Source organism: Leuciscus leuciscus (assembly GCF_965113295.1).
Source record: "Leuciscus leuciscus genome assembly, chromosome: 6".
Taxonomy (NCBI): Eukaryota; Metazoa; Chordata; class Actinopteri; order Cypriniformes; family Leuciscidae; genus Leuciscus; species Leuciscus leuciscus.
Genome location: NC_138730.1, coordinates 3,040,189 through 3,067,783, shown reverse-complemented (window position 1 = coordinate 3,067,783; position 27,595 = coordinate 3,040,189). Strand labels below are relative to the sequence as shown.

General features: G+C 36.7%; 1 protein-coding gene across 1 annotated transcript in view; it reads right to left on the bottom strand.

Moving 5' to 3' along the window:
* Positions 1 to 27,595, bottom strand: part of pth1r (parathyroid hormone 1 receptor) — a 103,841-nt gene that overhangs the window by 7,435 nt on the left and 68,811 nt on the right. The window contains exons 3-7 of the mRNA XM_082174259.1: positions 18,325 to 18,435; positions 15,551 to 15,675; positions 8,622 to 8,716; positions 2,280 to 2,466; positions 413 to 566 (exon numbers count right to left, since the gene is read on the bottom strand). Coding sequence (XP_082030385.1) covers positions 413 to 566; positions 2,280 to 2,466; positions 8,622 to 8,716; positions 15,551 to 15,675; positions 18,325 to 18,435 — 672 coding nt within the window. The remainder of the gene's footprint in view (positions 1 to 412; positions 567 to 2,279; positions 2,467 to 8,621; positions 8,717 to 15,550; positions 15,676 to 18,324; positions 18,436 to 27,595) is intronic.

Here is a 27,595-nt window from a genome sequence, read left to right as displayed (position 1 = left end):
GTTTAAGCATCAGAGAAGTGGCCCAGCTCCACAGCATCCACATTGTATGCGCTGTGCATGTCCAACTTTTCCGCACAGTGTGTACAATGCAGGAGCCGTGAAGTCCAAAGTATATCCAAACGTGTGTCTGTTGATGTCCCCATAACATACAGCACATGGAAACACATAGCAATACCTCACAGCAACTGTTACCATTAAAATATAACATCTGTTTGATTTACCAGTTGATAGCCCACTTAGTTATTTATTTCAAATTAACCAGAGAAGATGTCTAAATCTTTTAAAAAGCCTAATGTCTAAAAAGCAGTAATTAAATCTTGTGGACATAATTTGGTGTCTGTAGCCAGAGGCTGAATAATGATGTACTAGTGTTGTGTACTGGAGATAAGTGTCCGAGAACAAGTTTACTCACCCCATCCAATCAGAGTAAAGCCCCAGAGGTACTTCCTGTCTGAGAAGAAGGTCATGAAGATAAGGCTGTGCAGGTACAGGCCTTCCACCAGAATCCAGTAATAATTAGTCGCCAAGAAGTACAAGAAGAGAGTCACAGCCACCTTACAGCCAATCTTGAAGGGTAAAGGAGAATCGATTCAGCACATATTGATTAGAAGCATGTGCTCCTTCATGGTCACCTTAATTTGATTTTGAGATGTGGACTACATGTAACTTGACCATCCTCCCAAAATCTAAATTCATTCTTTAGAGAGAAGGGCTATTTAAAACAAGTGTCGAAAGATATTTTGAGCGCTTGTCAAGGTGTTCTGAGTACGTTCACTATTCAGGTGTTCTGAATTACTAGGGTAATCATCTCTAGGTACTCTCGTAACATCCGTTCCCTGAGATGAGGGAATGAGACATTTTGTCAATAGCTGACACTGGGCCCTATCTTGCACCCAGCGCAATTGACTTTGTACACGACGCATGTATCATTCCTATTTTGCAGACTTTTCCCTCCACAGACGCACCTCGGTAAATTAGGGAATGAACTTGTGCTCCCAGGGGCGGTTCAGCGAAAAGAGGAGGCGTGTTCCGGCGCAAACGTTCCCTGGTGCTATTTTGCAGTTTCAGAAAACAATTGACCAGGAAAAACCTAGTGGCGTGTTGCGCATGTTATTCAGATGCTATTTTAAGGGTGCATGCTTGGCCATAATGTAGCGTGTGCACAACGCACATACACTTTGATTCTCTCATCTACACAGAAGCAGCAGTTTTCATTTTTGCAAATCATACATTATTACAAGGAAAAATATTAACACACGAGGGAAATCACTGTTGTGTCCATGAAGATGTGAAAAAATAGACATAAATCTAGCTTACACATTTATCCAAATTATCATACGCCTGTTTAACCGAAGTTAATTTGGGTGTGTTTCTCCATCCCCAATGTCACTTCTCTGTGTTTTACGGCCCTGACGAGAACGTCGGTCTCCTCGGCTGTGAACGGCTGTGATGGAGTTTCAGCACGCTAAATGGAGGCAGTTCGCAGCATATGTAAAGTGGGTGCCAAACTTTACAAACAAGTCCTTTGAATCTTTTGACTAAGGAATAACTGGCGAGCTTGGCTAATAGTTCAAGAGCAACAACACGGCCAGCGTACAGTACACAATGCCCTGTTCCCTCATCTCAGGAAACTGAGTTTCCAAACATTTTAAACTGAGACAAAAACACAATATACACAAACACAATAAATACACACAGGTGAAACAGAAGTGTGTTGACTGAAGTCTGTGTGAAAGCAGCCAGTGATGTGCAAGAGGGCATGTCAACTGTCTGTGTTTGGAGCCGCTTCCATTTGGCACGATTAAACACTATTGGCCAGAGTGAAACACTGGTGTGATTCAATAAGGCTTTTTGGAGACAGATGTTTCCTCAGTGTCAGCTACTGAACTGAAATTGACAGGGGAATTGGTGGTTGCTGGGTGACTGCTTACTGGACCACGTCCTGTATCCTGGTCTTGAGACCCATATTCATGGCAAAAGATAATACCCATAATCCTTCTTGAAACTGGGCACGAGTAACTACCATAGTTACTATAATAGTCTTAATTATAATGTTTAATTAAAAGTTAAATATATTCCATAATTGAATTCCCATAAAGCTTAATTGAAAACCCTGTTTCTTGGTCACGCATTTATGTGGAAATTGCTCCAGTGGCACGACAACAACAAATGCTTTCAGATGATAATGACGCTCCCGCCTACTATGGCAACAACACAATGTGAGATCCCTCTGCAATGAACTTCACTGTGAGATACGCTTGTATGTGTGCTGCACTTACAAACTGGGTTTTGTTGGCAGGAGGGGCTTCTGTGATGGATTTGAGATCCTCCACAGTGATTCGTTCCATTTCCTGCAACGCGGCACCAGAGTACAGCACCACATCTTTCACAAATATACTAATGGCCCTCAACATGAACGATACAAACAGGTGCATGTGGATGTAGTTTCTGGTGCAGTGCAGCCGCCTAGAAGAAGAAAACAGAAAGAGAGAGAAATGAGGTCAAACAGGTGATATTTTGTAATTAGGTGTAAAAAGTTGGAGGTATCAAGATACATGAAAATCCCAGACCAGAACATTGCAGATCAGTATGCAATAGCAGATACTTGGAGCTGTGTATGTATTTGTTTGGTTGCTCTCCAATGCCCTTTCACAGAGGCTAGAAGAACAATACTCATCTTAATTAGGGCCAGATGAGTCTGCCGCTGACTGTAACACATTCTTTGGGATTTAAAGGGTTCAGAAAGCACAAATGTTGAAAATCTAGGGCTCAAAAAGTAAGCTATAAAAACAAAATTGCAAGCATGTGTAACCCAAATTCCCTTCAGTTTGTCTACACTCTCTCAGTTTGACCGGAGCAAGTCTATTAAGGAATAACTCCTCTAGATTTGTTGCAGACTTCTGAAAAAAAATGTTGCAGTCTGATCTCATGAGAACTCATAAGTATTGTTTAAATAGTGTTTCAAAATACAGCTGTCAATATGTATAAAACTATACAAATCCATTATATTATAAATATATTTGTGTATAGTTATATTTGACTATTATATAGATATGTTTGAGCCCTTAACTGACCTCAAACTACTAACCAAGAATATAAAAACATAATAGGCAGATTTGACCGTTGCAAAATGACAAATACTGTAGAACAATATACTATTGCATTGTATTGATATTTTCAAGCTCACAACTCCACTCCTTACCAATGAACATAACAATTTCCTGCCAATACACCTGATACACCTATCATTATGAAAACATAGACATAGACACATTGGTCTTTATACTGAGCAACAGGGAGGAGACGATGGTGGGACGGGCCAGGTGAGGACAGACGGTGGCACTGATGGAGGGAGGAGCCATGGTGGAGTCAGTAAACCGACCGACAGCTGTGGAGCCAGGAGAGCTGGAGACCCAGGCGGAGCCAAGGAGACGAAGAGACCAGATAACACCGTAGGTCCTGGAAGCCAAGACGGAACCAGGGTGCCGGATTACTGAGGCGGAGCCGGTGGGACTGAGGACCAAGGCTGAGATCAAAAGAAGGTGGAGCCTGGCAAAGCTGAAAGGGTGGAGGGATGAGGCACTGCCGAAAGCCCAGAAGTCCATGGCGTAGGCAGAGCGACAACTGACTAGGGTGGAGCCAGAGGGAAGAGGAAGCCCAGAGGATCCGCGAGGACGATGCTACCAGGTGAAGCTAAGGGGACAAAGAGTTAAGGTGGAGCTGACTAGTTGATGGGCCAAGGTGGAGCTGGAGACCAGAAGACTGAGTTGCAGGGCAGAGCCAATAGAGGAGGAACTGAGGGACTGAAGGGAGCTAGTGGAGGCGTGACAGAAGGACCAGCTGGCTTAGGTAGAGGAGGCGGGAGAGAGAGGATGGGTCCATCATCGACGAAGGAGACTTGGAGCTGGGCGGGACTAGCGGAGAAGCAGGAGACTTGGAGCTGGGCGGGACTAGCGGAGACACAGGAAACTTGGAGCTGGGCGGGACTAGCGGAGACGAAGGAGACTTGGAGCTGGGCGGGACTAGCGGAGACGAAGGAGACTTGGAGCTGGGCGGGACTAGCGGAGACGCAGGAGACTTGGAGCTGGGCGGGACTAGCGGAGATGAAGGAGACTTGGAGCTGGGCGGGACTAGCGGAGACGAAGGAGACTTGGAGCTGGGCGGGACTAGCGGAGACGCAGGAGACTTGGAGCTGGGCGGGACTAGCGGAGACGCAGGAGACTTGGAGCTGGGCGGGACTAGCGGAGACGCAGGAGACTTGGAACTGGGCGGGACTAGCGGAGACGCAGGAGACTTGGAGCTGGGCGGGACTAGCGGAGACGCAGGAGACTTGGAGCTGGGCGGGACTAGCGGAGACGAAGGAGACTTGTCTTGGGAATAAGAGGCAACCAAATCCTGACTAACGAGAGGTGGAGCTGGGGAGGGAGAAGGGTAATTAGCGCCTGAGAAATGCAATAGCTGTTGATAATACTGAAGGAGCTTATATATGTATACAGTGATAGGCATCGTATTCCTATAGGTAGATGTGGATCAGCTGAGAGTCAGCTTATGAGAGCTTGACTAACGTGACCTGACAGAACTAACACTACGTTTGATTTTTACAGCTTCAAAAGTCTTGCAATAAAGCAAAAATCCATTCATGGTACCTTTTAATTTTATGGTTCGTTCCTGTCCCACAGCAAACAAAGTCATTATTTAAAAAAATAATGATATAGTGTTACATTTAATATAAAAGCTCAGGCTTGTGTCAAATAATGGAACACCTTTAAAAACAAATTAAATATAGCAGCAGAAACTAAATTAAATTATTATAATCTCCAATGAGGTAGGCCTACATGTGTTATATAAATGTAATGTGGACTTGAAATCTCATTGAATAAATACAATACAATCAACCTAATCATTTGATTCATTAATTCAGTATTCAATAACCTAAAATGATGGGTAAACTTTTTACGTTTCTAAAGCTGTTCATGCATAAAAATGTTTACGTTTTAGACGCTACCAACATGTTCATCCTGTATGTTTCAGTGTTTATGCAAATGTGCACAAACATACATGTGATTGAACCAAACTGTTCATATAAATGCATGTTCGTATAATTGCATGAGATCACAGCGGATATCGAAGCTGATGTTAAGGCCACCTTTGTCTCAAAAGGATTCTGTATTGACATCATGTCTGCACACACAGCAATCAATAGCAAACAAGAGCAGCTCAAGAGAATGACTGATCAATTTGTACAATAAGAGCACATTTTCACAAATTGTTTCAGAACCACCACTGGTCAATAATGATTGCGGGTGTTTGTTGCTTTGTTCCAACACCAGGCATTCACCACAAATTGTGCACAAAGTTCAGTGATATTTTAAAGCTAAGATTACTGTTATGATTTCTGGAGATGTTACTCGTCATAAATTCTGAAGGCTCTCTCTCTAGCAGGGTTCCAACACTGAATGCTTATGATTTCTCCATGACTGTATAGGGGTGTCGCAATATACCAGAATAGATGAAATATTAATATCACGTTAACACATATGATAATATTGTAAACAGGAAGTGCAGATAAACAAAACATAAGCACAAAAGGGGGCAATACCACCAACATGTTCACCCTCCTTCACTTCCATCATCCTGCAGATTTCACCACGGTACACAGAGTAATGCAGAGTAATGACTTTCACAGTCCTCAAACTGATGATCTTTTCCCAGTAAACAGCTGTCTGTCTTTGCTGATGTCAGTTCCAGTCAGAGCACATTTACACTACAGATCTTGGATCACACACAGGACTAGATATTCAACCTGCTAAGCATTAACTCTTCTCTCAGATTGCATCTTTGATAATCGTAACACAGCGATCGTCGCACCGATTTGCCTCTGATTTTGCTCTTTTATCTGTGATCTCAATTAACTGTTGTTGAGCGGAAAATCAGGACAGTTAGTTTGCTAAAGCCTTAACTGGGAAATGATACATTAAGGTCGTAGTTGTGTTGATCAAGATTAGTTATCATGGTGTTGGAATTTTTCCACAAAAAATGTCTATAGATATTGTGAAAATATTATTTTGGCCAAAATAATTGTGTAGTGAAAGTATGATATTGTGATAGCTGTAGATGATTGTATATGGGTTTTTAAAACATTATTTTAGTAGACATCACACACATAAAAAAAAATTCTTAGCCAAAGAAACACTAGAACTAGAAACATTTATATTGACTATAAATGGACATTCACATGCTCTTTATTCTTCATTTTATTTTATTTAAAGTTTTATTAATTTTCATGATTTTTTGCATGATTATTTGGTGTGATATGATATATTGGTGATTGGTAAATTGAAAGTTATAAAAAATGTAAAATGTTGGTTTCAAATTGGTTTAAAAAAAATGGCTAGACAAAAATTAAAGTTACTAAAATTGTCATAGAAAGTTACATCCTAAATAAAATAATAATGCTAAATCGAATAACTTATTTCAGTCAACTAAAAAAGAAGAAGCCTATATTTTTGTTTGGAAATACATTTATTTAAATGTGATGTTTATCTTTATTAAACCAATTATTTTTTAATCATTACCATCAAGTGAACTTGACATAAATATTTGGCCATAATTCCATTGCAAAAGCCATATAATTGATTATTATCATTTCTTGTGTGATCAGTCTCCATTCCTATTGTTGTTACTTCAGAGAATGTCTTTTCTCTCTAAAAAACCCATCAGTCCCTTCTGCAGAAAGACATGCTGAAATGTGAAACCTTGAGGCTTTATGTTTGTTATTGCTGTCTGTCCTCTGGAGAGGTTTAGGAACGGCTTCCCTCCTCGTCATTAGACTAACTGCTGTTTAAGCAGCGTCCCGTTGGGAAGGACTGATCGGGAGGCTCGTGTGGAGCGTGTCTCAGACACTGGAGGTAATGTTGGAGAGTCACCGCGCCGCATGGCTGATGTCCTGGAGCCCGTGCACCGGAGACCATGGAAAGACTGGCAGTGTTTCAGCAGGAGCCCAAACGAGCCCTTATTAAAGTCATTTTCCTGACCTGCATTTCCGGGCGCACAGGCCTCTTAAAAACACGGAGCACTGGAGCCGAGTCAAGCTAATCTGGTGCCTGTCAGCGGCTCGTTCCGCACACGACCCGGCCCTTTATTTGAGTAAGCCCACTGGATAAATAACGAGGGGAACCTCTTTGCATTAATTAGTAATGAAAATGGAACGATTGAACGCTAAAGTCATAAATGCACTCATATGTCTTCATATTGAAAAAGGGCCAGCACACACACTGGGTGAACTATTAGATAAACATTCATTTGATGCAGTTCATTTGGAAAAACGATCGCTTTAGTCGAGTTAAAAACGTAAAATAGTCACTTTCTCCACACAATCAATTACATTAACCCCTCAAAACCACATCCTTGAAACACCAGTAGAACATATTTGTGTAAATCATTTGTAAAGCCATTCATACACAATCGTGACAGTTTCCGTAATTAATGATTTACACAAAAATGTGTTCTGCTCATGTCTCATGACAATGAAAGCGCATACCAACTCCACATTAAAATAAATAAAAAAATACCGAAGTCATTCAAAGAGGACCTATATGCCCTTTTACAAAGTCTTGTTGTGTTCAGGCTCTTCTAGAACAGGTTTTCCTGCTTGAATGTTGATTATTTCCTCATATTCTCCATTGTTGCGGCTCCTCTCTTCCCAGTCTGTCAGTAACGCTCTGTTTACTTCCTGTCTCTATGAAGCCCCTCCTTCTGAAAAGCACACTGTGCTCTGATTGGTCGGCTGGAGCAGTGTGTTTTGATTGGTCGAGCGCTTCGAGTGTGTTTGGGAAATGTCCCGCCCCTTACCATAACCGCCAGTTTAACACACTACTAACTAACTCAACCAGGCCCCGCCCCTTTATTCTGCGTATGAATTATTATAATGAGGAATATTGTGACGTGTTCGTTCCCGGAAGAAACTCAAGACTACAATGGATGCGTTTCAGGAGTTCAGAAACACTGGAGCTTTTTCATGATCAAACAGCAACACTAAAGACAGATGAACATGGAGTAAAGCTGAATAGCTGCTCTTTAATTTATTTAAAATATTTTGTCTATTGAACCAGTATGCACACATCGCCAGCTAGCATTGATGAATGTGTCTAAACGAACAATGTCTATAACACTTGCATAGAGTAAATAACTATAGTGGGGCATATATGAGATTGTAGCCTAAGAGCACCTGCAGCGTGTAGATTTATTATCACCTAACAAATCAAGACTAAATTACTAAGAATGTATAATTTATGGCCGTCAATCACTTGATGGTCTGTATAGACCACAGCTGTGTTACGCAGCAGAAACACTGGCAGTGCTACAACTCACAGATATGCTGACATGTAAGCAAGAACCGTACGGATCAAAGAGAAAGGTAAAAAAATGGATATTCATGTCAGGATATTTCATATATACAGATTTTGCTTGATATGACATTTTTGTTCACACAATATCATCCGAGAATCACACACACACTTGTTTTCTGCACAGTCCCCAGAGCGAGGAAAAGCCCCTTAAATTGCTTTTGAAGGTTGATGATTTGTGAAGGGTTTTGTGAATCCCAGGAGGGTTTTTCTCACCGGAAGTATCCGAGGATTACGGTCGCCACCATCAGCGACCCCAGAGAGATGGAGTAGCCCACCGTGTAGATCAAGTAAAGCCGGTCGAAAACCTCCTGAGGATGAAGACGACAGTATGAGAGTGTGTTAAAGCAAGAAGATCATGAGTGTATCATGCACACAATATTGAACATCTATAAGGAAGAATGAAACAGATCGCTATAGAGCTCAAATACACGTATTTTGAACATCATCCTCTTCAATAATGTTTATTTTCAACTTTGTGATTGTCTCAGTTGAGCTTTAGGTCACACTTTATTTTAAGGTGTCATTGTTACAGTGTAAGTACTGAGTAATATTAATGAACTACATTATAGGGTTAGGGTAGGATTAGGATTTGGTTGAGGGTTAGTTGCATTGAATTATGCATAATTTACTGTTATTACTATGGTAAGTACATGTAACATATGTAATGAGGACACTGTAAAATAAAGCATTATTTGTTTGCTCAGGACATTTTATTGTGGTTTCTTTGGTAGAACAGTTGCAATTTAATGCAGGCTTTACAAACAGACTTTTACGGACAGATATGAGCCTGACAGTAATGCAGACACATGTGAGTAACAGAGTTCATGGTAACGCCTGAGGAGTTAGTTAGCAGTGTGTTGAAAACAGCAAGAACAAACGTTCTTGTGTCAGTAAATCAATCATCGACTTAAGGGTCAACCACACATTGTTCGTCTTAGTAGAGATCAATCATCAGTTATTTACATTCTGATTGAATTTTTTACAGAAAGCAAACAAAAAATGCTCTTTATAATCACTGAAGTGTCAGCAGAGGCTGTGTCAACTAGACTGTCCTCTGCCAAGGCCTCATCCACACGACAGAAGGGCTTTCCTCTCAACAGATTTAAGGTTATCAAAATGATTCCCGTTCACATGGATCCACGGAAACGTAATTTGGAGATGTCACGTTGTAAAGAAAGACATCTCGCACATACGCATTCAAATATGCATGCCTATAGACCAGGGTTTCTCAAACTCGGTCCTGGAGGGCCACTGTCCTGCACAGTTTAGCTCCAACCCTGATCAAACACACCTGAGCAAGCTAATCAATGTCTTCAGGATCACTAGAAACTCACAGCTAGGTGTGTTTGATCAGGGTTGGAGCTAAACTGTGCAGGACAGTGGCCCTCCAGGACCGAGTTTGAGAAACCGAGAAACCATAGACTAAACATGTAACATGCATGTGCACGCCGTCACCGTTTTCACAGATTTTTTACATTTACACGGAGATGATCACGGTATCGCTTTCAAAACCCTGTTCAAAAAACTTGCACTTTGAACCCTATTTCAAGGTTTGAGTTCTCAGGCCAATGAACGGGCAGAACGCATGAAAAGTTTTCTGATTTCAGTTGAAACGGTGTCGTGTCAGCGGCCCCTTCGTTAATAACTAACCATTTTACAAAGGAAATGAATCAATCCAAAAATGAACTTAAGCTGGACAATGGCTTTGGACAATGATGTTGTCTTCAGCGCATAATGAATCTCTTATTTACACCGTGTTCGCATGTGTTAGTTATGATGAAAGCATTCAGAAATGGAGTTGCAATGGCGAGATCCTTGCATTTGTGTTAATCTACTAGGCAAATTACCTTCAACATTTACACTAGTTCAAAGTCTGGAACCATTTAATTTCTTTTTCATCTCAACTCAGTGTATTATGACCTTGTCTGAAACAATCCCACAGTTTCTTTATGTATCTGCTATTTACACCACATGAACATCATGTCAGCAGTGTGTGATTTCTGTTTGGGCTTAAACTCAAAGCTCAAGCATTTGCATATTTTGAAGTGTACATGAAAGCAGATGAAGCAATTGAACCTCTGCCTTCCGCGGTTTTTCCGTCAAAAACACAAGTGTTTATTTGGAGAGCAAGCTGACACCCTGTGAATAAGGTGTCTGCTCAATGGCTTATGTGCAAACAGTTTGTCTTGAAGTTCAGAGGCCTTACAAAAAGCCAGATTACTTCAGGCTGCAGTCAGTGGAGTGACTTCACATCGCGACCGCACTATTAGAGAGAGCCATCCGGGCTGATAGAGCGAGAGATCTGCCAGCTGTTAACACTTAGCATGAGTGGAGATGGCCAAACCCAGCGCTGCTCCAAAGCATTTCATTTGCATGGATGGATTTTTCATTAACTAGAGAAGTGGCTCTCAGGACTTCATCAAATGCCTATTCGAAGCAAACAGGCATGACCTCAAAATATAGATCTCCAATCCCAATGTTACAGTTCAAAGGAAGATATCTTCCAAAAAAGAAAAGAAAAAAAATGGAAACCATAATTGAAGATTTGAACATCTCAGTGCCGTGAGCATCCATTTATCTGAGAAGAACACTAATCTAGAAAGCCAATTATACCTTCTAACAGAATTGTTATGAATATGAATAAATTGGTCCATCTGACCTGTTAATGAGTGAACAAGCGAGATATGAGCAACATGTGTAAATTACCTTAATGATCCACTTGATCAAGACATTCACATAATCTTATCTCATTTTGATCTGTTCATGTAAATTTGTGGAGCTAAAAGAAATCAAAATGCCTTGAAATAAGTGTTACGAGTGTAAAAGATGTCAGCTTGTAGAGATAGTGTGGTGATAATGTGGTAGATATATCTGAAAACTATCACAGAGCAAAAGCAGTGCTTATTATAATTAAATGCGAGAGCAAAATTAGGAAGAAACCCAAATAAGACAATATAATGCAGAGCTTGCTATTAACTCTTTCCCCGCCAGGGTTATTTTTCATTTTATTTTTTTAAGTTGCCAGCCACAGCCAGCGTTTTTGATTAATTTGCAAAAAAAATTGAATGGCCCCCAGAATATTTTGTTGTATGAATACATGGACATGCAATATGTCAAAAGAAAGAACAAACCCTCTTATTTATTTATTATTATTTTTATTTATTTTGATCAACATTTAAATATGGGTAAGTCTCATAAAAAAGCAACATTTTGAACAAAAAGCTGAGAAGATCAAGTTTTTTCCCCAAAAGACTAGAATGTGCATTAGCAATGCTTTTATCGCTCATTTCTGCTCCTTTTTTTTTTTTTTTTTTTTTTCATGCGTTTTGATTTCCGGATCATGTAATAGCGCCCCTTACCGTACAACAGTGAAAACACGGAGAGTTGGAAATTTCCGTCAATGGCGGTGAAAGAGTTAAGCAGTGTTTATTAAAAGTTCAGTAACACAAAGTGGACTTTACAGCTTTCTGCATTAATCCAAATTTTTATTTTAGTAAAATGAGAAGTACTTGCTCACTGGATTATCCCCAAAACAGGCATTACCACATGGATATTTACAATGCAAACCATTTTTGCTGCATTTTTAGCAAACTATGTTGTGAAATATACTTTTAAGGTCCTTGCACAAGATATACTGTTAAGGTCCTGCTGACATTTTTGCACTTTAAAAATAAATATGACCTTATGTTGATTTCGATTTTCAGCATTTTTTGTATCCGTAGCAAGCATTTTGAGAGGTGCCGCCGAATGACGAATATTCCGGACTCAGTGTACAAGTATCTTCACCGTGATATAAGTTAGTGAACGTAACCCTGGTTCCGTGAGTGGGAACGAGACGCAGCGTAAACACGATGGGAAGACGTCACTGGCCACGAGGTCTGAAGCCCTATAGAGTCATGCCGACTCATTATCTAGCTATCAAAAACATGTTCTGAAAACGTTTTACTAATGTTTCTCAGTAAGTTATGAAACTGTTATTTCTCTGAATGTTCAAAATGTCCAGTTTTTTTAATGTTTTAAAAACATTCCATTTCATCATCATTGTTCAAACACTATTGGAATGTTACTTTTAAATGTTCTCTGAACATTCCGAAACAAGTTGATACATTTAAAACATGTTTCAGGTAAACACGCTCCATGAACAATGTATAATAATACTGGAAAAAACCTTGCCAGACACTTCCCTGTTAGCTGGGATGTTCTGTAACTTAGAGGTTCAACAAGTTTGGTTCAACTACATAGATTGATTAAATTCACTTCTTCTTCTTCTGCTCTGGAATACTCTTTCCACTGAGAGTTGAGTTTATGTGCATTCCACATCTAAATGGTAAATATTTCTGCCAGCAGCTCAACTTTTCACCAGTCTACACCAAAATGAAAAGCACACAGAAGAGAGAAATGAATCTAAACAAAGCTAAACAAACAAAAGACTTCAGTGTTAACACTGATGACTAATGAACTGTGTCCACACAATGTGGTTCGACTCTTAAAGCAATATGGAAAAAAGTCATTTCCTCTCATGCTGTTCCAAGCTATATGCCATGCCTTCTAAAGCCATGATAACTTTGTGTGAGGAACAAATCAAAATGCAAACAGAATCACTAAACAGCTGCATCAATATTGCACATGGTATGTCAACACAAATACCGGCGTCTTATTCACTAACCACCTGCACACAGAGCTGAAATTATGCTGCATATTCAATATTTAAAGGAAGACACTGCCATTCCTCTCTGTGCAGACATGCCTCATTATAGACTGCGCTTTATTCACAAAAATAAAAATAAAAATAGTCTGTCGCAATATGCAATTACTGCCAAATGAAGTAGTATATGAAAGTAGCCTAGGCTATATACACTGAAAAAAGCGTTTGCTGCTTGTTCACTTTACTTAAAATGAGCCAAAGCAACACAATTGCTCAACATTAGCCGCGTTTCCAATACCCCTTAAATTGCGCAAATTGAAATTGCGAATTGAAAATAAGCCCAATGGAAACACGTCGATTTCGCAAAACTCCCATATTTCCCTAAAAAGTTTTTACGCTCACATGAGGTGGTTTTTCAGGCAATTTGAAAAAGGAATATTTCACAAAACTGCAATTGAAACAGTTTTTTTCACATTTACAGGTCACCTGACGTACTTAACAGTCACATGATCACTCTTTAAAGATGATGCTGTATATTTGAGCAGAAGACAGAGTTCTCTATTAAACTCATAAAAGACTAAAATAATTATGGGAAAACTGGATCCTAAACAACGAAGAAATGCCACATTTATTAAGACTTTAGAGCAGATTTGAGGGAGAAACGCCCAGAAACACCTCATATGAGCCGCTCACAAGCTTTTCTTGCCATTAATGCTTGGAAAAACACACCTACGTCTCCTTCCATTAATAATAATGGCTAGTGCGGTGACTGAGATATATGTAAACACACCAACATCTGCTGCCATGATTTCAATTTTTGAAAGGATTATCGCGAGAGGAAAAAGCGCGTCATTTCGCAATCGTTTTTTATCGACATTTAGAAAATACCGCAAAAGCGGAAATCTGTCATGGAAACTTAGTTATTGTCACAACTTAATTGCATTGTGTTCAATCCAATTATATGTATGTAAAATTCCCTTATTATTTCTGTAGATATTCGTGGTTACCCAGACAACAACATAGTGTCGGCCCAGATCCGGCCCACATCTGGTACGTCTGGATTCAACGGATCTGGGCCGACACTATGTTGTTGTCTGGGTATCATTGTGCTGAAGAGTAAAGGCTGTGTTTGTGTTGTGGGTGCCTACCTGACTGAAGACTACACTAAAAAAAATAACTCTTTGAATGAACATAAAAAAATCATGGAAAGGATTTCCACATGATTAACTTGCTTTATTTCAGCATTATGCAATTCTGTTATTCCAATTTAATGTACTTACGTTGGGTCAACTTTATTTATTAAGGTTGATTCAACTTATTTACTATGGTTGGGCACAACTTAATTTAATAGTGTCAGCCCAACTAATTTGCAATGTTTTGGACCAACTAATTTACTTAATTTGCGTCCAATTTATTTAATATTTCATTCATTTTTGTGACACATAATTAAATTGATAGACTATAAATAGCTATCAGCTAGCAGTAACTCATATTAGCATCTTAAATGCTAAGATTTACATGTTCCTTCAACGAAAGCATTTGAAAGTAACCGAATCAGTCCACAGCCAAACAAAATGCTCCACTCTTCTCCACAAGGGTAACCCACTGTAATTTAAATGGTTCTAATCATTCCAATGTAATTGGACATTAAACACAATTACACACAATCAAGTCTTCCCCTTTTCTCATTCTCTCAAAAAAACATAAAATAACACTTCATTTTAACATTTATTCTCTCTTAATTCAACCATATGCAAAGCATGCTGGGAACTAACAAGCACAGCCAAGTTTCAGTTAATGCAACACAAATATTCATGTAATCCAACACAAACGGATTAAGTAAACTTAAATTTTTACATATAAGCAGATTGAACACAATCAAATTAAGTTAGGGCAAAATGGCTGTTGGCGTCGCACTATACTGCCACCATCTGATGTAAGAATTTTTTACTTAACATAAATGGTTTGTGTTTAGACAACGCATTAGGATTGTGTACTGTTAAGTTGAGAAAAAAACATTTCAAGTCAACAAACACAATTATTATAAGTAAACTAAATATAAATATATTATGTAAAGTGCACAACCTTCCTCGTTCATTTTTTTGAGTGTATAGTGTGTGTTGCTTCACTCAATACACTGCAGCTGTGCTAATGCTGCAGAATACTGGAAAATATACACTGGATTATACTAGAATCAACTCAATATCAATGAGCTGATGGAACTAAAAACATTGACTAAGTTAAGCTTAAGTTACATACTGTAACATGAATGTTAAAATGTCTTATCTACACTGTAAAACAACCCTATAGAATCTAATCAAAGTGACAGTTCGCACTCAGTTTGATTTCATGTCATGTTTTGAGTCAAGAGTACCGACATTTAACAGACACATTAGGAAACACCTAATACATTACACAACTAATTACTTATATCAACATTTCTGAAATGCTTGAAATTTTTGGCTGATGACAGCAACTGTAAGGTCAAAGGTCTTACCCTCTCTTGGTTCTGGTTGTAATGATTGAGGAATTTGGCACACTCGCTGTAGTTAGCCCAGGTTTTGTTGTTATTTGAAGCCAGTTCCCAGGTCCCGTTGATGTCACAGCGCCGGTAGGCATGTCCTGGAGACACAGCACACACATCCTCTAGTCGTGTCTTCAGGACATTCACACATTGATTTACTCAGACTGTCAGAATAGAGTCAGAGCTCCTTTTCATGCACATGAAACTGAAAATTTCTAAAACTTTTAGCCTTTTATGTTCAAACCGGAGTCAGACAATGATGGAGAGACTCAAGAAGAAGTGACAACATGTAGAAGCAACAGGACATTTCTGAATGGTTAGTTGATGAATTTATGCAGCTTATGTGTAGTTATCTTCTAGTCATTGATTAGCATATTCTCTCATGATAATCTATAAATCGGGTTTCAGGGGGCGGGGTTTATGTAAATTCTAGTGTTGGTGATGTCACTAACCCGGGAGGAATGTGGTGTAGTCTCTACCAGCCGTTTGTTGTAGTCCTTAAAAAGTGATTTATTTAAAATAAAATATCTCCCTTTTCTTTGGACTTTGAGCGTCGTAACTTTGCAGATGTTGTTTATGCTCAAACAGCAACATTACACACTAACTAAAGTTAGAAAAGGTGGAAAAACATAATAAGACCCCTTCAATGCAAATGATATACAATACAAATCTAGTTCAAAACATTCATGGCATGTTGTGTACGTAGTTCCCTTACAAGGGAACTCGAGCTGTGCCGAGATGCGGTGGGAACGCCTCTGCGTGATTGCCTCATGATTGCATGCATCTCTACAATAAGAATCTAGTGGTTCAGAGCGCGCGTTTGCCGAGGCAACGTGTTGATAATGGGTCCGCAATGTATAATATGTGCAGGGAACTGAGCAGACGGGAATTTCCCTTTCTCTCGTTCTCTTATGATTGTGTGCATACTAATTATGTAGTGTATTCTTTATTGTTTGAGATTATAACAAGAAGTCTATATTAATACACTATCAGAAGCTAGTGACTGTTTGTTCCAGGTATGCTTTATAGTTTCCTGGTCGATGACGTCACATGACGTTCCGTCACACCATTGGACTGATTTCACACGTGCTTCATGACGCAATCACGCAGAGGCACAGCGTCTCGTTCCCTCTTAAGGGGGTTAAGTTTTCCACTGAAAGAACGCAAAGAAGAAAGATTTTTAATCAGTTTCATTAATAATATCGGTAACACTTTACAATAAGGTTCATTAGTTAACATGAACTAATAATGAACAATACTTCTTCAGCATTTATTAATCTTAGTTCATATTAATTTCAACATTTACTAATACATTGTTAAAATGAAAGGTTTTATTTGTTAGCATTAGTTAATGCACTGTGAACTAACATGAACAAACAATGAACAGCTGGATTTTAATTAACAAACATTAGCAAATATTAATAAATACTGTTTAAATGTATTGTTCATTGTTAGTCCATGTTAGTTAATACATTAACAAATTTTAACTAATGATCCTTATTGTAAAGTGTTACCATAATATCTAAACAACAGCACATGCTGATAAACAGCTTTCATCTACAAATATTTAAAGCTAAAATCATGAAAAAAAATCACAGGGACGTGAGTGTTGATGTAAACGAATCTTTGAATCAGATTCTTCCCATTCTTCAGATTTCGGAAATTATTCTTTGAAACAAAGAGTGTGAACTGATTCAAGGAAATGCATGAACTTACCAACAGCCCAGCACTGTGAATAAAGATTTGTTGAAGTTGTACATAAAATAAAGATTGTTGTAGAATGTTTAGCAAGAAACTCCTATTTTTCTACTTCAAAATGTCATGTTTAATCCAATATGTTTCTTTGATATTGCAGTTTCTGAGTGGAAAGGGTCTCAAAGTAAATCCTACACCAGATTTGACTTTCCAGACAGAAGTCTGATTGATTCTCCCCAACACTGCTGAATAATAACACGACTCTAGTGCTCAGGCAAACTCTGGAAAACCTGCACGGTTTATATTGTTTTCTCCCTCGGATTATTTGCTGATGTTATTCTTATTTATTTGTCACTTTGGCACTTTCTGCTAAAATAATAAAAGTAAATGTAATGAAGTGATGATTCACACCGCTAGTTCTCAGTTCACCGTCCAGGTACACAATATATATATGTTTTATGAAAACGCGCCTTGAGTGTAAAATATATGGACATATTGGGAATGTTTGTCTGGAAGACGTGAGAAGAATTGTGAGCGTTCTGTAAGAGGAGAAAAGCACAGATTCTGATTCAGCTAATTAGTTAATGCACTGTGAACTAACATGAACAAACAATGAACAGCTGTATTTTATTAACGAACATTAACAAAGATTAACAAATACAGTAACAAATAGATTGCTCATGATTAGTTCATGTTAGTTAATACATTAACTAATGTTAACTAATACCTTATTGTAAAGTGTTACCATTATTTTCGGACGTTATTTATTTGGCACTTTCTGCTAAAAGAATAAATGCAAACGTACTGAAGTTAGGATTCACAATGCTAGAAATTATGATTTTATGAAATTATTTATGAAAACGCGCCTCTAGTGTAAAATGAAAGGACATATTTGGGAATGTTTGTCTGGAAGACGTGACTAGAATTGTGAGTGTTCTGTAAGAGGAGAAAAGCACAGATTCTGGAAGTGATCTGTTATTGTCATGGGAGTGTCATGTGGTTCGGAGTCGGACATGTGTCAGTGAAGCACAGGTCAGCGGCTGCAAGCTCACCTTTGTGGTTGAAGTCATATATGTAGTCCGGGCAGGCAGTGGACACCATCCTTCCAGGAAGACCCTCGGGCCAGCACACGATCCCATCCCACTCCGGCGAGCAGAAACCCTCTACAACACAGAGAGGATTGACATTTAGATGGACTGAACTCCACTCCAGCAACACACCACTAACCTCCTCCACTACCTGAGCACAATTATAGAGAAGGGAATGAGGACACGTTTAGATTTGCTCTTCCTGAAGGACAATCTTTACTACTTTATCTGCTCAAGTGTCAAACACTGTGACAATGAACCGCTGTCTTTTGTTCAATGCACTGCTATCTTGTCTGCCCTTTATGTGCATGCACTTTTGTAGACTGAAGGTCACCCTAAATTACATTTATAATCTATTATACTTCAGTAATCTGATGCACAAACCCAAGATATGTGGATTACGAGTGAAAAGAAAGCAGATGAGAAGGATAATGAAATGTAATGTTTTGATAAAATGCAGCAAAGTTTGACCACACTAGACGATGAAAGCTATTTAGCGTCGTCCACTTGTGATCAGATCAACAAAACCTCATCTTAATATCAGGTGTAAACAGGGCCTTAGAGACTTTCAGGAGTGAAACGCCTTGCACACAACCATGACCATGATTCATCTGTCTTCAGAAGTCCTACAGTATACTTATTCCTGCATGTTATTACATTATACATTCAGCACATGTGGTTACATTTCATTGTAAGGTCTCTTTGTTAAAGAGTTTTATATTTAAGTACTAAGCAATATTAATTAACTACATGTACTTATGGTTAGTTGCATGTAATTACTACAGTAACTACATGTAACGTGTAACAACGACATAAAATAAAGTGTTACCTGACATTATATCAACTTGTAATTAGATATGTAATAATCATATTAGGCCATATCCCAACTTCAATAGCAGCAAATCTGAATCAGAATTTTTTTAAGTACGTACACAGTAAGTACATTTTAATTCTATTAAGTAAGTGTGTATTAGTTAAAGTCCCCCTAGTAAATAATTGTATCCCTTAAAACTCATCTTTGATCACCAAAATTACATATTCAATGTTTTTTCCTTGAAAAACAAATCTTGAATTGAATGTAACTCGACACCCTTGCCTCATTTAGTATACTCTATGAATATGCAAATGAGCCCCGCCTCCACTCACTCGCTCAGCTCAGAGATCCACTGGTTGACGATCACACGTTGATCTGATTGGTTACAAGGTAGTTTGTGACGTCAGAAACACCAGCGATTTCAAAGCGTGTGTTTGAGACTGTCTTTGGTTCACTGCAGTTTTAAGGAGGAAATACTCAGCAATGCTGTCGACTTATGAAGTTACACATGGTTTGTCTTAAAGCATATTAAAAACACATAGACATTAAAAGCTGGATTTTCACCACAGGGGGACTTTAAAGATATTTAATGTTGAGTTCGACGGTCTTGCATTTTGAAATTTAACATTTTGCATTCAAACCCTGAAACTGAATGCTTAAGACTCTGTTGAGGGCCCAAAATTGTGTTGAAAGTATATAAATTATAGTTAGATAAATCAGTTGTAATGCTAATGGGCTTTTTAATGAGATGAAATTACAGAAGCATACACTTCATGTATACAGGGGTCATGAATTTCCTTGATCTTTTGTCCTGTAAAGTATGTAAAAGTATATAATGCCATAATTTTAACATACTCTGTTCACGCAGCACATAGGCTTGAAAGTCCTGAAAATGTACGGTGTGAGTTTGATGGTAGAATGCGGCTGTCACTGCTGTAAACTCCAATATATAAATACAACTATAAAAAAAAAAAAAATATATATATATATGTATATACCCTAGGCAGAAGTAAAAAAAATTTTAAAAAGTAAATCCAAAAGAAAAAGTTATATAGGTTTCAGTTTATGAAAATTATTTATGATCATTATTTTATATACAATTTATATTTTATGAAACATGTTGAACTCTAAGACGGCTAGAAAATCAAAGCCATAAATCTAAACAAGTTTTGTTCCAAATTTGAGGTTGATATCTTAAAAAATGAGCTTTCAGTAAGATTTTGTTCGGGCGCACTAACAGATTTTCCCCATTGGATGCCAGCAAAACTCCACTGGTCACAGTGATTGGATTTGTTATTTGCAGTTGAGTTTTACCTATTAACATCCATACCAACACACCCACACAATTATCATTGCATAATTTATCCAATTGGCTCTATAATATGCCGAAGCAGTAAACAGGAATAAAGCGAGTATTTGCTTTATAGGCCAAACCTGAGAAAATGGCAACATCTGGTAAAAAATAGTAACATTTTAAATTTTGAAGCCTTGCCAACAGAATGAAAGCCTCTTAACAAAGATTGCATCATTTTATAATTAAATGGCCCTGGGATTAAAAATTGCAGTAATGGGTTTCAATGCAGGCATTTTTGTCCAAAAGGTGCTGAGAGGAACTGTTTTGTGTTACAAGTGCAAAATAGATTTTTTAAAGGAAATGGGTGTGAAATGGTAAAATTCCAATACAAATACACCCCTGTGCCAAATTTTATGCAGTTAGCATTAACGCAGGCAAAGTCATAAAAACTAAAAAAAAACTGAAAAAGACAAAAATGCCCATAATGATGCACAATGTTGATTAACTTCAAGACTTACAGTGATAAAAATTATTCTTTTTCTGTTCTTCACTCCACTTCTATCCATTTTGGTCATGTGACAGACTTACAGTAATGTTGGAGGGTGAGCGGTTCATATAATGTATTATTAATAAAATGTTGAACTCATCTAAAATGCTAAACAAAAGCTAATAAAATAAAGTCATTAGCCTCGTTTGATCACCCCATTTTCATTTTGTGCTCTTTTTTTGAATCACAAGTTTAATGGATTTTTACTTTACCCGAGTGTCACAATATCTTCTATAGCACATGTGACATCATCTTTAAAACTGGAGCATAAATCTCTTTCAGGTGCTTAAAAATACACAGCAAACTTTTATCATCCCTTTTTTCTTTGTTTTACGACGTGCTTTAACTTCCACACCCAGAGCACAAAGCAGCTTCTGTTCCTGCATTACCAACAATGCTTCATGTCATTCACCACTGTGAGAATGAACACAATAATGAAGCTGAGAAGACCACCTACAATATTTCAAAGTGTTCTTGAATGCAAGAATGAAAAATGGCCACGTTTGTCAAAGAACCGAAACACCAATACATCAATGACAAAATCCTGAATGAGTCTGAATGACTGAAGATGACACATTTATATGCACTTTAAATGCTTTTAATATTAGCTGTTCTGTTGTATGTAGGAATCAGACCTCTGGTAAAGTCAAGGCTGCACAAACTTTGTAACAAACTTTGGACTGTCCCACCTGGGTATGACCTTGGCTTTGCCTGTGCGAACTGGCCACTTGTTTATGACCCTTGCCTGTCATCCATCAAGGTCAACCTCGTATTCACAGACCTAGCTTATATTATTACTTATGTTTTTCTATGCATCTAGGCTAGTAAACTTTACAGCGCCGCCTTTACTGGACATTGGCGTTTCACATTGTTTTAGGGTTCATCATGAATATTTAAGAGATGTAAATGTTCCTACCAGAACAATGTTTCCTGAAGAGACAATCTTTCATTGAAGCTATGCACATGTGGATATATACTGATTCTAATTGCATGAATGAATTCATTGTCTTCTTTTACCAAGTTCACAAAAACGCAATATTTTCATTCATAACAGTTTAGTTATACTCAATCTTCATGAGCAACAACATTATTCTTCCATTTGCATTTCTGAGAAACTAACTTTAAACCCGAACTTGGATCTTTTCACTCTACACATGACTTAATATTCTCCATTAGTATATTACTGATATTGTTGCTCATGCATGATCGAGCTCCTAGACTTCTATAAATAACTTGAGGTGTACTTAACGTATACGCGATAACTTAACGCATATTTATTTGCAGGCACAATGAATAGACTCACACCAGCTTGTTATATGCTCCATTTGTACATAAATGTTAATCTTCTATAGTATCTATTTAACTCATTACCTTCTATAATATCTATATATAGATAACTCATTGCCTTCTATTGTGTCTATTTAACTCATTACTCTCTATAGTGTCTATTTAACTCATTACTCTCTATAGTGTCTATTTAAGTCATTACTCTCTATAGTATCTATTTAACTCATTACTCTATAGTATCTATTTAACTCATTACTCTATAGTGTCTATTTAAGTCATTACTCTCTATAGTATCTATTTAACTCATTACTCTCTATAGTATCTATTTAACTCATTACTCTCTATAGTATCTATTTAACTCATTACTCTCTATAGTATCTATTTAACTCATTACTCTCTATAGTATCTATTTAACTCATTACTCTCTATAGTGTCTATTTAACTCATTACTCTCTCTAGTGTCTATTTAAGTCATTACTCTCTATAGTATCTATTTAACTCATTACTCTCTATAGTATCTATTTAACTCATTACTCTCTATAGTGTCTATTTAACTCATTACTCTCTATAGTGTCTATTTAACTCATTACTCTATATAGTGTCTATTTAAGTAATTACTCTCTATAGTGTCTATTTAACTCATTACTCTATATAGTATCTATTTAACTCATTACTCTCTATAGTGTCTGTTTAACTCATTACTCTCTATAGTGTCTATTTAACTCATTACTCTCTATAGTGTCTATTTAACTCATTACTCTATATAGTATCTATTTAACTCATTACTCTCTATAGTATCTATTTAACTCATTACTCTCTATAGTATCTATTTAACTCATTACTGTCTATAGTATCTATTTAACTCATTACTCTCAATAGTGTCTATTTAACTCATTACTCTCTCTAGTGTCTATTTAAGTCATTACTCTCTATAGTATCTATTTAACTCATTACTCTCTATAGTATCTATTTAACTCATTACTCTCTATAGTGTCTATTTAACTCATTACTCTCTATAGTGTCTATGTAACTCATTACTCTATATAGTGTCTATTTAAGTCATTACTCTCTATAGTGTCTATTTAACTCATTACTCTCTATAGTGTCTATTTAACTCATTACTCTCTATAGTGTCTATTTAACTCATTAATCTATATAGTGTCTATTTAAGTCATTACTCTCTATAGTGTCTATTTAAGTCATTACTCTCTATAGTATCTATTTAACTCATTACTCTCTATAGTGTCTGTTTAACTCATTACTCTCTATAGTGTCTATTTAACTCATTACTCTCTATAGTATCTATTTAACTCATTACTCTATAGTATCTATTTAACTCATTACTCTATAGTGTCTATTTAAGTCATTACTCTCTATAGTATCTATTTAACTCATTACTCTCTATAGTATCTATTTAACTCATTACTCTCTATAGTATCTATTTAACTCATTACTCTCTATAGTGTCTATTTAAGTCATTACTCTCTATAGTGTCTATTTAACTCATTACTCTCTATAGTGTCTATTTAACTCATTACTCTCTATAGTGTCTATTTAACTCATTACTCTCTATAGTGTCTATTTAACTCATTACTCTATATAGTGTCTATTTAAGTCATTACTCTATATAGTGTCTATTTAAGTCATTACTCTATATAGTGTCTATTTAAGACATTACTCTCTATAGTGTCTATTTAACTCATTACTCTCTATAGTGTCTATTTAACTCATTACTCTCTATAGTATCTATTTAACTCATTACTCTCTATAGTGTCTATTTAACTCATTACTCTCTATAGTGTCTATTTAACTCATTACTCTATATAGTGTCTATTTAAGTCATTACTCTCTATAGTGTCTATTTAACTCATTACTCTCTATAGTATCTATTTAACTCATTACTCTCTATAGTATCTATTTAACTCATTACTCTCTATAGTATCTATTTAACTCATTACTCTCTATAGTGTCTATTTAACTCATTACTCTCTCTAGTGTCTATTTAAGTCATTACTCTCTATAGTATCTATTTAACTCATTACTCTCTAAAGTGTCTATTTAACTCATTACTCTCTATAGTGTCTATTTAACTCATTACTCTCTATAGTGTCTATTTAACTCATTACTCTATATAGTGTCTATTTAAGTCATTACTCTCTATAGTGTCTATTTAACTCATTACTCTATATAGTATCTATTTAACTCATTACTCTCTATAGTGTCTGTTTAACTCATTACTCTCTATAGTGTCTATTTAACTCATTACTCTCTATAGTATCTATTTAACTCATTACTCTCTATAGTGTCTATTTAAGTCATTACTCTCTATAGTATCTATTTAACTCATTACTCTCTATAGTATCTATTTAACTCATTACTCTCTATAGTGTCTATTTAAGTCATTACTCTCTATAGTGTCTATTTAACTCATTACTCTATATAGTGTCTATTTAAGTCATTACTCTCTATAGTATCTATTTAACTCATTACTCTCTATAGTGTCTATTTAACTCATTACTCTCTATAGTGTCTATTTAACTCATTCATCTATATAGTGTCTATTTAAGTCATTACTCTCTATAGTGTCTATTTAAGTCATTACTCTCTATAGTATCTATTTAACTCATTACTCTCTATAGTGTCTATTTAACTCATTACTCTCTATAGTGTCTATTTAACTCATTACTCTCTCTAGTGTCTATTTAACTCATTACTCTCTATAGTATCTATTTAACTCAATACTCTCTAGTGTCTATTTAACTCATTACTCACTATAGTGTCTATTTAACTCATTACTCTTGTGTCTATTTAACTCATTACTCTCTATAGTGTCTATTTAACTCATTACTCTCTATAGTGTCTATTTAACTCATTACTCTATATAGTGTCTATTTAAGTCATTACTCTCTATAGTGTCTATTTAACTCATTACTCTATATAGTATCTATTTAACTCATTACTCTCTATAGTGTCTGTTTAACTCATTACTCTCTATAGTGTCTATTTAACTCATTACTCTCTATAGTGTCTATTTAACTCATTACTCTATATAGTATCTATTTAACTCATTACTCTCTATAGTGTCTATTTAAGTCATTACTCTCTATAGTATCTATTTAACTCATTACTCTCTATAGTATCTATTTAACTCATTACTCTCTATAGTGTCTATTTAACTCATTACTCTATATAGTGTCTATTTAACTCATTACTCTATATAGTGTCTATTTAAGTCATTACTCTCTATAGTATCTATTTAACTCATTACTCTCTATAGTGTCTATTTAACTCATTAATCTATATAGTGTCTATTTAAGTAATTACTCTCTATAGTGTCTATTTAACTCATTACTCTCTATAGTATCTATTTAACTCATTACTCTCTATAGTGTCTGTTTAACTCATTACTCTCTATAGTGTCTATTTAACTCATTACTCTTGTGTCTATTTAACTCATTACTCTTGTGTCTATTTAACTCATTACACTCTATAGTGTCTATTTAACTCATTACACTCTATAGTGTCTATTTAACTCATTACACTCTATAGTGTCTATTTAACTCATTACACTCTATAGTGTCTATTTAACTCATTACACTCTATAGTGTCTATTTAACTCATTACACTCTATAGTGTCTATTTAACTCATTACTCTCTATAGTGTCTATTTAACTCATTACTCTCTATAGTGTCTATTTAACTCATTACTCTCTATAGTGTCTATTTAACTCATTACACTCTATAGTGTCTATTTAACTCATTACTCTCTATAGTGTCTATTTAAGTCATTACTCTCTATAGTGTCTATTTAAGCCATTACTCTCTATAGTATCTATTTAACTCATTACTCTCTATAGTGTCTATTTAACTCATTACACTCTATAGTGTCTATTTAACTCATTACACTCTATAGTGTCTATTTAACTCATTACTCTCTCTAGTGTCTATTTAACTCATTACTCTCTATAGTATCTATTTAACTCATTACTCTCTAGTGTCTATTTAACTCATTACTCTCTATAGTGTCTATTTAACTCATTACTCTTGTGTCTATTTAACTCATTACTCTCTATAGTGTCTATTTAACTCATTACTCTCTATCTATAGTGTCAAAATATAATTAATTTTGTTGGTATGAATTCATGTATTTTAGGTTAATTCAGTGATGTTGAATAGTAATTTTGACTTAAGTAAAAGTTAATTTAGATGAGTTAAATTTTTTCAGTACTATTTAAATTAAACGCAAAAGCATATATTCCTGCTAGTTTGCTTATATGGTTAATTATTTCACTCGTTGCATCATGCACAGCTTGTTAAATATCAAACGTGATTCATGCTTCACTTAGGAACTGCTAAATGCAGACCGCGCAACGTTTTGTGATTAGGAATAATGATGTTAAACTTCAGAGGAAGACTTGTCCACAGCCAACACCGAACCAAATTATTTAAAGCTGCTCATTGGCTGCAGATGTAACAGAGACCAATCAGCTTGTGCCGTCTCGTAAATGATGTCATAGCTAGCAGATTGCATTAAGGGCCTATTAGCCTGCGCCATCTAGAGTTTGGTAACAGAACTAGATATTTATCCTAAATAAAGCTTCAGTTCAGAAGAATCTCACTCTTAGTTCCTCTCTCCTCGCAGAAATGACAGAAATGCCCTTTTGGTTTTTTCCCCCCACATTTTCTTGGCAACGCTAGTATTTCTGGCTTTGCCTTCAGTCGCTGTTATTGAAACCAGCTGCCCCCAACTTGCCACAAATAACTAGTTGAGGATAAATCTCGGCGTATGGCTTTACTGCAGATCCATTATTTTCCTATGCCTGTAATTAAAGATTTTCAGAGGGAAAATCAAAGCGTATGATGGAGCACATTTTATATGCCTGGAGACCAGCTTGTCAATTTTTGCAAATGTAATTAAAGGCGAGTTTCAGACAACAGGCCTGTTTTGCAGGACGCTGGTCCTGGAGGGAGTGTGCCATGTGTGTTTCACATTTCCACAATAACAATAGCCAAATGTGGAGGTTTTCATCTTACATATAGAGCATTAGGCCGCAGACGACCTCCAATAGCCTTCTGGTTTCAGATGCAGCTCCACACAGAAACACCACATATATAATTTCCCAAAATCCAAGGTTATGAGGAAGCTATAACCGTATCTGATGAGGCTGTGGCTATTGATGATGTCATTTGGGGTTTCTGAATAATATTTATCTTCTTGCCCCCTTCTCACATGAGATTCGGGAACGGCTGGCCTGAATTGTGCCGGGGTTTTGATATATGAAAGCTTTTATAG